Source organism: Botrytis deweyae, assembly GCF_014898535.1.
Source record: "Botrytis deweyae strain B1 chromosome Unknown BDEW_011, whole genome shotgun sequence".
Taxonomy (NCBI): Eukaryota; Fungi; Ascomycota; class Leotiomycetes; order Helotiales; family Sclerotiniaceae; genus Botrytis; species Botrytis deweyae.
This window is the reverse complement of record NW_024066218.1, coordinates 260,700-274,325: the sequence shown is the minus strand read 5'-3', so window position 1 is coordinate 274,325 and position 13,626 is coordinate 260,700. Positions and strand designations below refer to the sequence as shown.

General features: G+C 43.9%; 4 protein-coding genes across 4 annotated transcripts; 2 read left to right on the top strand and 2 right to left on the bottom strand.

The window, feature by feature from the left end:
• Positions 1-464: 464 nt before the first annotated feature.
• Positions 465-1,538, bottom strand: EAE98_005545 (uncharacterized protein). The gene is made up of 3 exons (XM_038953167.1): positions 1,303-1,538; positions 768-1,214; positions 465-699 (listed from the first exon to the last, which is right to left on the bottom strand). Exons 1-3 carry the CDS (start codon positions 1,333-1,335, stop codon positions 538-540), a joined length of 642 nt encoding a protein of 213 aa, XP_038810268.1. The 5' UTR covers positions 1,336-1,538; the 3' UTR covers positions 465-537.
• Positions 1,539-2,333: 795 nt separating this feature from the next.
• Positions 2,334-3,410, top strand: EAE98_005544 (uncharacterized protein; the record flags this gene model as incomplete). The annotated part of the gene is made up of 2 exons (XM_038953166.1): positions 2,334-3,111; positions 3,166-3,410. 2 exons carry the CDS (start codon positions 2,334-2,336, stop codon positions 3,408-3,410), a joined length of 1,023 nt encoding a protein of 340 aa, XP_038810267.1.
• Positions 3,411-6,285: 2,875 nt separating this feature from the next.
• On the top strand, positions 6,286-10,533 carry EAE98_005543 (uncharacterized protein). The gene is made up of 6 exons (XM_038953165.1): positions 6,286-6,792; positions 6,862-7,223; positions 7,421-7,831; positions 7,883-8,243; positions 8,297-8,604; positions 8,657-10,533. Exons 2-6 carry the CDS (start codon positions 7,029-7,031, stop codon positions 10,142-10,144), a joined length of 2,763 nt encoding a protein of 920 aa, XP_038810266.1. The 5' UTR covers positions 6,286-6,792; positions 6,862-7,028; the 3' UTR covers positions 10,145-10,533.
• A 216-nt stretch (positions 10,534-10,749) lies between these two features.
• Positions 10,750-12,131, bottom strand: EAE98_005542 (uncharacterized protein). The gene is made up of 3 exons (XM_038953164.1): positions 11,826-12,131; positions 11,184-11,748; positions 10,750-11,091 (listed from the first exon to the last, which is right to left on the bottom strand). The coding sequence occupies exons 1-3, from the start codon at positions 11,998-12,000 to the stop codon at positions 10,947-10,949; spliced, it is 885 nt and encodes a 294-aa protein (XP_038810265.1). The 5' UTR covers positions 12,001-12,131; the 3' UTR covers positions 10,750-10,946.
• Between the last annotated feature and the right edge of the window lie 1,495 nt (positions 12,132-13,626).

Sequence of the window (13,626 nt, the reverse complement as noted above, 5' to 3'; positions counted from 1 at the left end):
ATAGTATTTCACACGTAATCCATCTCACACGGGGAGATATTAGTGGATATTGGTCACAATTGAGAAGCACATTTGGATTTATCATCCAAAATTGGGTGCTCACCGAAGTCGCACCCACTCGTCTCATCCTAGAGTATTTATCGAGCACTCACTCGTATCTGTCTGAGCATCCATGGATTTTGTGGTACAGTCACAACCCGCTGAGAGTAGTAATCCAGTTACCCCGCTGCACCTCTCAAGGTTTTCGGCGCTAAGATAAGATAAGAAGTTACATGAAATTTCCTGATAGGCTTCTGATGCCATGCGAGAATGACAGAAAAATGCTCAATTATCACGATATACATCTGATTCTGTGAGATTCTGCAATAGAGGAGAGGAAGTTGCTAATTCAATGCAAGGATGATGGAAGGATTGATACAGGATCACGATATTTAGTCAGTTCGGTAATCTTCGTCCAAAGTCCATGAAACAATATCAAAGATGCTGGAGTTTTACTTTATTCTGATTCTTTGAAAACTAAATCTATTAAGTGAAAATCTATTGCGAAGGTTGTTTGCGAGCCATTTCATCATGCTCTTCAATATCCTGAGCCTCCCATGGATAACAAATCCATACATCCTCAACAGTTCTTGCAGCGAGATATCTATCATCCTTCAACATATCCTCAGGAAGCGTACCCTTCTTTTCCTTGTTCTTGTTCTGTCGATGTCAACGCATTAGTAAATTCCCTTTTTGATCGCGCATATAAAAATCGATGAATCACTTACATGTAAAACAAAGATAGAGAAGACAGTCTTTTCTCCTTGACCACCTAACTTTTGTCTGGCAAGCTCAACATCCTTCTCCAACTCCTTAACGGCATACTCCAAAGTGGTTCGGGTATCATCAACTTCATCGACGATCAGAATTCTCTTTCCAACCAAATTCTCCATGTTACCCAAGCTGTTCAAATCCAGCCATTGAGTTCTCGTAACCTTTGTGCCCACTTGCTCAACCTCCCCTGGAGTATTTGAAGCCGAGGGGTGTGTAGGAGGTAGCTGTTCGTATAGCGAAAGACCAATAGCTTGAATTGGAATGTTGGGACTTCCGGGTTGTTTCAAAAACGATCGCAGAATACGCGCGGGGACATATCCACCACCACCAATAGCGATCATAAGTTGAGGTTGGAAGTCTTCGAGAATGCGTGGTGCGGCTTCTTGACAGAGTTTGTGGACCTAAGGAAGGTTGTCAGTGGTGCTTCTTTGCTCGGAGGGGTAATATGAGGTCAGGAGGGGCATCTTGAGCTTCTGTGTGCGCGCATACCTGGTTATAGGTCACATATTCTTTGACAACCATCTTTAATGTGATATGTGGGATATCTTTATGTGATAAGTAGATCTGTGTAAGTTGACGAAGAAAATATGAATCTATTCCAAGATTTTTCTTATTGAACCTAAACACCGGAGTTTACCTAAGAGACGTGAAAATAAAATTATTCAAAAGTTCATGATCCCAGTGTCCGGGGAGTCACTGGTCGTATGCGGTATACCGTACCGTACTAACTAGCTAGATAAACTAGCGGACTTCGCCTGCTGCAGAATCTTTACTTTCACTCCTGTTAGTTGACTATATTACAGATGATTGGTTGTGTTTGCTATGTAGATACATTTTCGCCGCTGGTAATAAATGTGCGACAATAAAGAATTCTAGTACATATATCATTGGATACCTAGCAATATCAGTCTCAGTCTCTCTCTCCAGCCTTTACATATGAAACAATGATATTTTGTGTGCTTTTTATAAGGTTAACCTTACCCCATTTTACAATATTTAGCCTTGCTGCGGTTATTCGTGAGCAAAACCCTCATCCGTCATTTTCGATTGATGCAACGCAGTAATATTACATATCTACTCCGTACGGTAGGCATACTTTTCTCATTCTTTGTATCCCATCTAGATGATAAAATCTTCAGGATGACCATCCACGTCGTGAATCATCATGACAACCATCCGTATATAGGTCACATATTGACTCGAATCAAATGCTAACGAGAGTTTACAAAATCTTCCTATGATTGGTATATTTTGCATTCTTTCATTCTTCATTTCAAAACTCTCCCGCCAATTATCACATCAGATACCACTTCTCAGTTTCTGGATTGGTTTAGAGGTAGATCATATTTAGGACCCATAACTTCGATTGGTGGGAGAGCTATTAAATAGTTCAGAACGATCACGCCAAACATACTCATTGCTTCTATTCACATTTCCCACACAACAGTTTGTGCGAGATCTGCAAAGTACACATCTCTGCTATATTGAACTCCTCTTGACTTATTGCATCCTTCGCAAGTATGCCGAGACCAGCCCCAAATCTTAACATTCCCCCATCTTCCACCACCGTGAGTGTCCGCATCATCGATACTACTACCCACATATCCGGTATTCCCCTCTCCGAGTTCGTTTCCCCCGCTATTTCAGGACACACTCACCTTTCCATCCCCGCGTATTCATTTCTCATTGAGCATCCCTCCTCCCGCTCTCTCCTCTTCGATCTTGGTGTCCGCAAAGACTGGGAAAATCTCGCCCCCCGCATTACCGAACGCATCAAAAATGGCGGCTGGAAAATCACTGTTCAGAAGGGTGTACGTGAGCAACTAGAGGAACATGAGGTATCGGCTGCCAGTATTGAAGCCGTAATCTGGAGCCACTGGCACTGGGATCATATTGGAGATCCTAGTACATTTGACAAATCCACCGCTCTGGTCGTTGGCCCCGGGTTCAAAAAATCCTTCACTCCGGGTTACCCTTCCGATAATTCCTCCCCTATTCTTGAGAGCGATTATGCCGATCGTGAACTCCGTGAAATAGCTTTCAATTCTGGTCTCAAGATTGGCCGCTTCGAAGCATTTGATTACTTTGGAGATGGTTCTTTCTATTTACTCAATAGTCCGGGGCATACTATCGGCCATATGTGTGCGTTAGCTAAGGTCAAAACGAATCCAAATTCGTATGTGTTTATGGGAGGTGATGCGTGTCATCACGGGGGCGAATTTCGACCTTCACCTTATCATCCTCTTCCAGAATTTCTCACACCAGCTCGTATGCCGAGTTACGGGATAACCTGTTCAGGTTCGCTCTTTGAGCCTCTTCTTCGTGATAATGACAGAGAGAAACCATTTTAAGCGATAGCAAGAAGGGATGATGGAAAACAGGTGGCGCATGATGTAGACGAGGCAGAGAGAACGATTGAAAAAGTCATGGAAGTGGACGCGTCGGATGAAGTATTAGTTGTTATGGCACACGATGAGACATTGAAAGATGTGGTATCGTTTTTCCCTCGTTATGCCAATGGCTTTAGGGAGAATGGATGGGCAGAAAAGGGAAGATGGTTATTTTTGAGAGATTTTGTAGGGGCTGTGAAGGATTGAAAACTACCTAGTATAGATCCTCGTTATATCGTCAGTAAAATTTACACACCAAAGCAATGCGAATGCCCTCTTAAAGACTAAACCGCCAGCTCAAATTTCTTTTCAAAAGATGCTCAACAAAGCAGAATTAGGCGCAGAAAATGCTTTATATTTTGCAAAATTCTGCTCAACTTCCCACACATATATTTGGTTCCAACACTCATTCAACTTACAGTACCACAAAGCTCTATCTAGATGGATGATACATGACAATTGACTATCCAGTCTGGCTTCATATTCTCATTCAAAGTCGAAGTCACATCTTACCATTCACCACTCGGTTTCCACGTCTCCCAAGCCCTCAAAAACATCCCATACATCCAAGGAAAGAAATATTATCATTTTTCTCATTTGAGATGGGAAGTTTGAATAACTTCCCCGAACCACGGTTTATTTTCTTCCCAAGAGGAAGAATATTCCATCCTTAATAACCTCATCTTTATTCTCTTGATGCACCGAGAATTAAAATCAATCGATACAGCATCTAGTAATGGGGCGGCGAGGAGAACCCCATGTTGATAATAGCATTTTTAGGGTAATCCGGTGGGATACTCTTGGCCGCTATGCTAGGGCGCCGATATACTTTACTTTCGATTTGGCGTTTCTATCGACGGAATGAGGGTGGGATTTCGGTTTGTAGAAAGGGAATAGGGGTGTATGATCTTCAGACGTGGAAACCTTGGGTTGGGGTTTAGACATCATGGTGGTGTGATGGTACTGCTCAATACTTAATTCTCCATTATATTGGAACTTGTAATTCCAACGTAGATTATGTAATGTTATATCTAGAATTTAAACAAATTTGCGCCCGTCGTTGCAAAACGCATAGCTATAATTTATCAGTACATTTTCATTGGGGTCTATGCCACAAGTAAGTATCGTGTTACATGACAATCATAGGATATTCGAGCTATTCAAATTGAAGTCTCGGAAGACTAATGACTGGATGACTTGACATGATATGCGGCTTTTGGCTTCTGAAATCTCGTGTTGGATTTGATCAGGGTGCAGTTGGTTCGCCAGCCTAGCATGATCTCAATCGTTGAGGAGAGGAGGAAAGACAATTTAACATTGCTTGAGGCTCATCCACATGACTTTCCAATATCAAGGACTGAATGCAATATTTGAAGTTTGAAGTTGCTGGAATGCTGCTTAGTTTGGGCCACTATTTTGTGCTACCACTGGCTTCACAAGGACCTAGCGTTTCAGAATCGAGTGTGGGAGCACAAACTTGGAAGTTATTTCCCGAATATGCTTGGAGCTCATGGATGTGGGGGTTAGGATTACAATTTGATATTGATGAACTACCCCGCGCCCATGAGATTGGAGTGAACGAAGAAAAGCCCCTTGTGCCCCGTCTCTCTTGTCATCCTACTTCGAAACAGGTTCAATATCCATGAGAGAAAATAATTGCAAACAATATCTTTAAAGTTTGAAATAGTTACAGTGGATGAATTACACCAGAATGTTCGCAGATCTTTGAGATGCTAGCATGATCTGCAATCATCGACATCATGCAGTTCCAAGAAGGCTTGATATAGGGGTGCTCGACGCACGTAGTGAAGAAGTTCACAGAATCGGAGACTTCTCCGAAATCCGCAGCCAGATGTTACACGCGAGAAGTGCATTTGGTAGAACGATTTATATCAAATATGATACCCCGCATTGGTGTGGTTGTATTGCTACCCAATATTAGACTCCTTTAAGTGTTGCTGAAACTTTCAATTTCATACCTTGTTCGCTAGTCCTGGAAGTATCTTTTCAAATAGCTGTATCAGATATCCATGAGTTGTGTACTTGGTTTCCACAAGCCCAAAAGCACGATAGTTATACAGAATGATCATGAGGATAATCTCATCAGGAGAGGCGGCTGAAACATCGGCAATACGCGGCACGCCAGCTCAATACCAGCATGAGATATGGAGGGCGACTTGATGGAGAAGCTGCTTCTTCTATCGTTGCTCGTTGCTCGTCGCCACTGTTATCATCTATTTCTGTACATTCCCGCAGATTGAAAGCCCAGCTACCTAACGGAGTACAACAAACTGAAGAGATGATAGGCTGAACCTCACCCTGTGATGAAAACAGAATAGATGAAGTTGCCAATACTCTTCCGATGGCTTTTAATATACCAAGTCAATCAGATATAGGGTACTGGAGCTTTCACCCTAACTCACAATAAACCCTTACTGACAATGCATCCCACTAACGAAAATGCGAGCGAGCCGCGATACTCAGAGGTTTTCACTATAAGATATTGAAAGACATTTCTTTTCTGAGGCTTGAATGCTTGGCTTTGGCTACTACTATCGCCACGATGCGGCCATGCTCATTGACAAACCTTTACTCCAGACGCTTTACGAGGAACAAGCTTCGCGACTCAGAGTCAGCGATCATGAGACAGGATCAAGTAACCACTGCTCTGCTTTTTTATCTCACCAATTCCATGAGATTGAGGTGAGATGTATTGCACGTGGGCCACACATGCATTGAAGATTCATGGTGTGATATTGTAAATGTGACAAGCTGTTTCGAAGTGGCTGGGCTTGTCAGGTTGAGAGATTTTGGAACTACTAGGTAGGTGGGATTCCGACAGGAAGGGCACAGATGAGAAATGCCACATGGCGATACCTAACCAATAGGAACAAAGTCTAGGCCCATTTCTGGATTTCTTGGAGAGTTTCTCTAATATTTCCTAGTTTCTGTACAGCCCCTTTTCACCGCTAAATAAATGTTCATTCGGTTAGTTCTGAGTGAATAAGAATGTACCGAACATTTAGCAAACATTTGAATTACTTTTACTGGTTTCTACTCGAGTAATTGCTGATAATTAACTGCTAAATTGATCATAACCTTACTTCTGGACGTCGTAGTGATAACAGATAAGTCAGGGTCTAGAAAGTCTCAAAGACTCCGCTCCTTACCTGTTCATCGCAGGCTTTGTCCACTATTTCACTATTTCTTGAGATGTAGCCAATACAATTCGTAGTAAGCCTGTACGGTAGTAACCGAACCCCAGAATCCCCCGCCATTCAAACATTCACCAATTTTGACTCACATGTAGTCGTATCGTATGGTGATATTCTCTTTTCTTATTTCACTTAACACACATTCACTCCCAAATGGCGTCAATTGTCAAATCATACTAATAATTCAATTCAATTCAATTCACCAACAAACTTAAACTTATGATATTATCTTGACCTCTCTCCCTCCAATCATAACGTTTCCAGGCCTCCCAAATGGCTCCTGCAAGCCAAGAGCTATCACACACTTGCAAACATACATATATCATTCAAGCTTATGATTATCCTAGACCCTTGAATCTTCAGATGTTAAAAAGGTATGTCCCCTCATCTCTTTGTTAAATGTACCTAATAAGATGTATCTATCTACTAATATACTTCGGTAGCTCAATAACTAAAACCTAGCTTACCTTGACGTCTAAGCATTCATACCGACTAATAATTGACGACTCCATCAATCATCTTCCTTCCAATTCCTCTGCCTTTCGAGGCTTGATCTCGTTCATCAACAATACGCCCTTGATAACGACCATATCCTCTTCAAACCGCCATCATGGCGACTCTCACTACTACCCTGACTGAGTCGATCGCGACTGTCACTTCGACGATTGCGACTACCGTCAAAGCAGCCAGTAGTGCTGCCAGCGCCACTTCTACAAATCGCGCCGCTCCGCAGGGTGGAATCCTAGAAGGAGGGAACCCTACTGTCTACAGTCCTTCAAATCCTATTGTTTTGTTCATAATTCAGGTATGCTTCTTTCTTACTGATTTGCGCATTCTCCTGCAAGCATCGATGGTGGAACATATGGTCGTTTCTGCAGAGCTTCATGCCATCATTGCAGAAAGACCTACAGAATGTTGAGTTCACAAAATAATTCCACTCGATCAACTGAACGGTCTTTTGCGCATCATAAAAGGATCTAGCTAATTTGCTTTCAATTACAGGCGGGCATCATCATTATCTTCTGTCGTCTTCTTCATTACCCTTTGTCCAAACTTCGACAACCTCGAGTCATTGCAGAAGTAATAGGCGGAATCATTTTGGGTCCTTCAGTCATGATGCGCATTCCTGGGTTTCAAGAAACTATATTCCCCGTTGCCTCGATGCCAGTTTTGAACATGGCCGCCAATCTCGGATTGATACTCTTTCTTTTCCTCGTTGGTCTAGAAGTTAATATGCGACTGTTTCTTGGTAACTGGAGAGTAGCCCTGAGCGTTGGATTGGCCGGAATGATATTGCCTTTTGGCTTGGGTTGCGCCGTTGCTTACGGTCTGTATAACGAGTTTCGAAATGATCCGGGAACTGTGCCTATCTCATTCCCAGTCTATATGCTATTCGTCGGTACAGCTCTTGCGGTACGAGATCAACCTCCATCTAATTGAATTGATTACTGACATCCGCTATAGATCACAGCTTTCCCTGTCCTCTGTAGAATCCTTACCGAGTTAAACCTCCTCGCTACACCCGTCGGAGTCACAGTTCTCGCTGCTGGAGTTGGTAATGATGTGACAGGATGGATTCTTTTAGCCCTTTGCGTTGCATTGGTCAATAACGGATCGGGGCTCGCAGCCTTATGGGTGTTGCTCGTTTGTGTTGGCTGGTGTCTTTTCTTAGTTTACGCTGTTCGTCCTGTGTTTAGGTATATCCTTCGCCGCAACGGAAGTCTTGAAAATGGCCCCTCTCAGGGAATGGTTGCTCTCACGATACTAATCGTCCTGACATCGTCTTGGTTTACTGCCATCATTGGAGTTCACGCTATCTTTGGAGGTAAGGTCCACTTGAGATGTACCTGATGTAAGCTTCGCTAACTTTAATCTTAGCTTTCCTCGCTGGACTCATATGTCCCCATGAAGGTGGTTTTGCTATTCATCTCACAGAAAAGATCGAGGATCTAGTCGCAGTGCTACTCCTTCCACTTTATTTCGCCTTGTCTGGATTAAGTACAAATCTTGGTCTACTGAACGATGGAATTACATGGGGTTATGTTATTGCAATTATTGTTGTTGCATTCTCAGGCAAAATCATTGGAGGTACGCTTGCGGCCAAGGCTTGTAGGCTTGTCTGGCGTGAAAGTCTCAGTATCGGAGTTTTGATGAGTTGTAAAGGTCTTGTTGAATTGATTGTCCTTGTAAGTTGATCATGTGTGAAATCTATTACATTGGCTATGCTGACTCCAACAGAATATTGGGTTACAAGCCAAAATTTTGTCCACAAGGACTTTCACGATATTTGTTGTGATGGCACTTGTCACAACCGTTGCCACAACGCCGTTAACAACCGCACTATACCCTCCTTGGTACCAGAAGAAACTCGAGGCCTGGAAGAAGGGGGAAATTGATTGGGAAGGTAACAGACTTCATCCTGAGGGCGATGAGTATACCCCGGACCGCTCCTTGGAAAAGTTGGAATCCACTCAAGTCCGACGACTTCTTGTCTACCTCAGACTTGATAGTCTTCCTAGCTTGTTCACTTTCATTGCACTATTGGGTGGTGATAACACGAGTACGGTTACCAAAGTCCACAGGTCGAAAGCGGAATTGGAAACAGTAGATGAGGATGGTACTCCTTCATCATTGGTTCCTAAGAAACAGCCACTTGAGGTTCATGGTGTTCGTCTGTTAGAACTTACTGATCGTACTTCTTCAGTCATGGCTGAAGTTGACGAATACACACACCGTGATCCAGTCGTTAACGCCTTCCGCACCTTTGCTCAACTAAATAACGTCGCCGTCTCAGGTGGGGTTTCCGTCGTTCCTGAGTCGGATTATGCAGAGGCTTTGACCACACAAGCAGCAGACAACTTTTCTGATCTAGTCCTCATCCCTTGGACCGAACCTAGTATTCTACCAGTCAATGAAGCCCATCATGATTCATTTTCTAGCGGCCTCCAAGATATTTTCATCCAGAAGACGCTTGAAATCGCTAATTGCAATATTGCCATTTTCATCAATCGTGGCTTTGGTGGACCAACCCTGAGGGAGCCTCGCAATCTCTCATCAAGTGCTAGTCGACTTAGTCTTCGCAGTAGTCAACGAGCAGAAAGAGTTGCTCCTATCGCAGATCGCAGTCACCATGTTTATTTTCCATTTTTCGGTGGCGCTGATGATCGTGTTGCTCTTCGTTTTGTTCTTCAACTAGCGCAAAACAGTAACATCACAGCAACCATCATTCATTTTATCACTCCTATTCATAGTCCCAAGACATTTGAAGTAAAGCATAGCTCTCGTCCAGCCACTGCTACCGGTTCTCAGCACGGTGGTAGTTCTGGTTCGGCGTTACGTATCACGGAACGTGTCGATACTGAGGATCTTTACAATGCAGCTGCATCCGACACCGCTCTTCTACACACATTACGAGACTCCTTACCTCAAGCATTGACGAATAGAGTAGTTTTTGTCGATGTTAAGACTACAACCCCATTGACCGATTGTTTACACCACGCAAAGGTTGAAATGGGACAAAGTCCTCGAAATGCAGGAGACTTGATCGTTACAGGTAGAGGTAAAAGCTCGCTTGCTATGGCGCTAATTAATGAGGAGAGCGCCAGTGGGGAGAGTGGAAAGGAAATGAGAAAGACCGTAGGAGTGGCGGCAGAGGCACTGATTAGCAGTGGAGTTAGGGGAAGTGTTTTGGTCATTCAAGCTGGAGGGCGAGGTCTGGAAAGTTGAAGAGTTCATTAAGAGAACCATATACTTTTGGATAATATTCAAGGCGGAACTCATGCTACTTCGGTCGGGTCAGGTATACAGGGGTGCTTTAGGTGCATATGGGACTTGAGTACAGGGTGGAATTTGGTGTTTTTTGGGATACGATACCTTATTATGTGATATGACAGGATATACGTGGTTGCTTTTCATTTCTTACATACTGGATATACATGTGGTGGTTTATCACATTGACGAACTAGGAAGTCGTTTTGGCGGTTTTTTGGATGATCCAAATTTGGATCAATGCATACTTCATATCTGGTCTAGTTTAGCATTGCATTGAATTTCTGAATACAATTCCTGGACCGAGAATCATTCTAGCTAATAACAAGGTCGTTGCTTGACCTCCTTACCGTCTTGTTTTGGGTGAACTCTACCACTGATTATTGTATCGAGATAGTTTTTCCTGATATCTATGGCATGAGTATTGACAAAAGAGATATAACATCTCATAATATAAACAATTGGGTAAGTAATGGGTAAGGATGTGAAGGTGACTTGCGTACTCGTGAAGATTCACAATAGATCAAGAAGTCTAGTCACAGTATTCCGATCGAAATAGATTATCAATATGTTTATTTATTATTCAAGCTGGGTCAATTTTGAATACAAAAAAGGACTATCAATATATACATACGTCCAACCTTCATTAAGCCTTTATTAAGACATAGTCCTTGTGTATTGATCATATACAATTCAACACAGGCGGCACCCGCTCGACATCTTTCCTCATGTCAAACAGACCCGCATCATATCCTCGCACCTAAACCATATCAGTTCTAACAGCACCCGCATGTTCCGTCTTTGCCGCTTCCCTATTGCGGAAAAAGACCTTGGAACTCAAATCGAAGATCGGTAATGGGCATGGTACGCCCGTCGAAGCACACGATGTGATGACGGCCAGATACCTATGAGATTCAATTAGCATTTTGTACATTACGCATCTAGGATATCTAAACTAGAAAGGAAGAGAAATGGAGATAGAAAAACGTAAACTCACCATCCCATTATTATAGTCACGAATCCAAATCCACCCGCAATCTTAAACATGTGCGTTGCATTCTCCAAGCCGGCTTCGGAGGGATTGTATCCCAATTGGTAGTAACCGCCTGCGAAAAAGCCAAAGACGAATATCAACGTGAAGAATACGATTACAAACGGGACGTTAGTTCTCAGACTGGCGCAGAGGAAGACGAAACAGACGAGTGCCATGACGACGGCGTAGTTTCCCTGGCCGGCATTGTATTCCTGGCTCAGGGCACCGGGCACGGCGACGCCGTTGACGGTTGTGGCGTAGGAGGCGGCGATGCCGTGGAGGGGATCGTTGAGGTATCCGTTGTAGACCCAGTGCACGCCGAAGATGATGAAGACAGAAAAGGGGAAGGAGTTGCCGAGGACGAATTCGCAGATGCCGGCGATGATCATGGCGATGCCGCCGAACATGTAGAAGGTTCCGCTGACGGAGACGAGGGAGGAGGTGGAGGAGCCTTGGAAGGTGAGGAGCGAGAAGACGGTGGAGGAGAAGGGGACGAGGAAGCCGAGGAGCCCGAGGAGCGTGGGGTTTCCTGGGGTGGGTTAGTGGGTTGCTTGGTTTGGGATAGGGGAAGGGAAGGGAAGGGAAGTTTGGGAGATGGAAACTTACCGAGTCGTTTGACGAGATCGCCTTTGGCGGATGAGGGTTGGAAGAATAGTCGCTCGTACTGATCGGTGTTTAATTGGAGAGTTATTTGACGGGAGAGATCGGGTCCACCGGTGACGTGTTGCACGTATGGTTTGTCGTGATGGATATCATCGTGTGAGGTATCGAGTGAAGACATGATTATATAACGTGATGTTTTCCTAAGAGTATAGGATGAGATGGAATTTGATATCAAGACGACTGACTGTCAACCGTTAAAAGCGATGAAGCACAATAGTATTAGGAGAGAAAAGAAAAATGCACGATTCCCTACTCAAGGAGAAGAAGAAATGAAAATGAAAATCCCACAAATTCAAGACCCGGCGTTCGCATTATTATATACACTTTCAAACTGAGCACGCATCCATCGACTGCAAGAGCAATGCCTAGACTCTCCACGCAAAGAACCGTGCCATGCAAGCCCCATCCCAAGGCCTGCCGTGTGCATTCCCCAGATTGCACGTCGCAGAGCTGCAATAGCGTCCCCTCCCCCGGACGGTCTTCTCCAGAGTCCAAACACCATGCATGGCTTGCAGATCTGGGGAACTTTCCCTGCAAGAGCATGGCATGCAATCCCTCCATCCAACTTCCACATCACCACCACCTATCCGGCTAGCAAATAAGCAATAGCTAGACCCATCATCCCTCAACACAAAATCCCCTCCTTCCCAACAACTCACGCGATTCCCGTTACAAGATCCCCATTTCCTACGCCACACCCCAGCACACTAGTCCAAAACCCGAACGGAAAATCCTCCACTTCCAGCTTAGTCCCTCTGCTTCCCCAACATCACCAATCCCAAAACAGACCACCTATCCCCCAAACAGGAGAGAGGGGTTCGACTCTCGACCCAGAACCTCGGAACAAATAACAAGTACCGGGGATTTATTACCTAATACCTAGGATGCATACGATGCATGCCAGAGATATGAATGATACGACGAGAGGATAGGACAGGATAGGATAGTAAGTAATTAACCTACCTTAACCTTAACACACCTACCTCATCACGCCTCGCTTAACGACACAACCCCTCTTTTCACCTTTCCTTTCGTCACGCCCAGCGCATGGAAGAGAGCGGAACCAAGAAAAAAAGTATGGGTAAGTGGAAGGAGAAGTGGCAAGTCAACCCGGCATTTGGGATTTTGGTTTTACTTTTTTTGTTTGTTCTCGCTTTTTACTCGAGTACAGTACCTATATACATTAATGTATGTTCGTTGATCGATGCGGAGTGTATAATAGTGTATGGTGATTTAGCACATTATCTAATCCCTCAATTGCTTAGTGGCACCTACCTACATATAGATTATATAATATACGAAAATCATATCGTATATAAGATTTTCCATCCATAACAAACAAACAAACAAATTATCAAAATCAAAATCAAAATCAAATCGATACCAACATCAACATCAACACAAACATCAGAATCTCTCTTACACCACCTACCTACCTACGAGCCTACCCATTATAACCACACATTCCCAAACGCAACCACAAACCACAAACCCCCAAACCCACAGCATGGAACCATTCCGTTCTCTCCTCCTCCTCTCCCAAGATCCTCAAACCATCAACCCCATCAACCCCCCATCAAACCAAACCAACCCAATCCAAACCATCCATCACCCCAACCTAACCCCCAACTCCACTTCACCTCTCAGCCACCACCTCCCCTCCACGGACAAGAGGAAGCAAGCAAAGTTCCGTTGTGTTTCGCGATTCGATTCGATACGATACGAGACGATACAATACGATCAA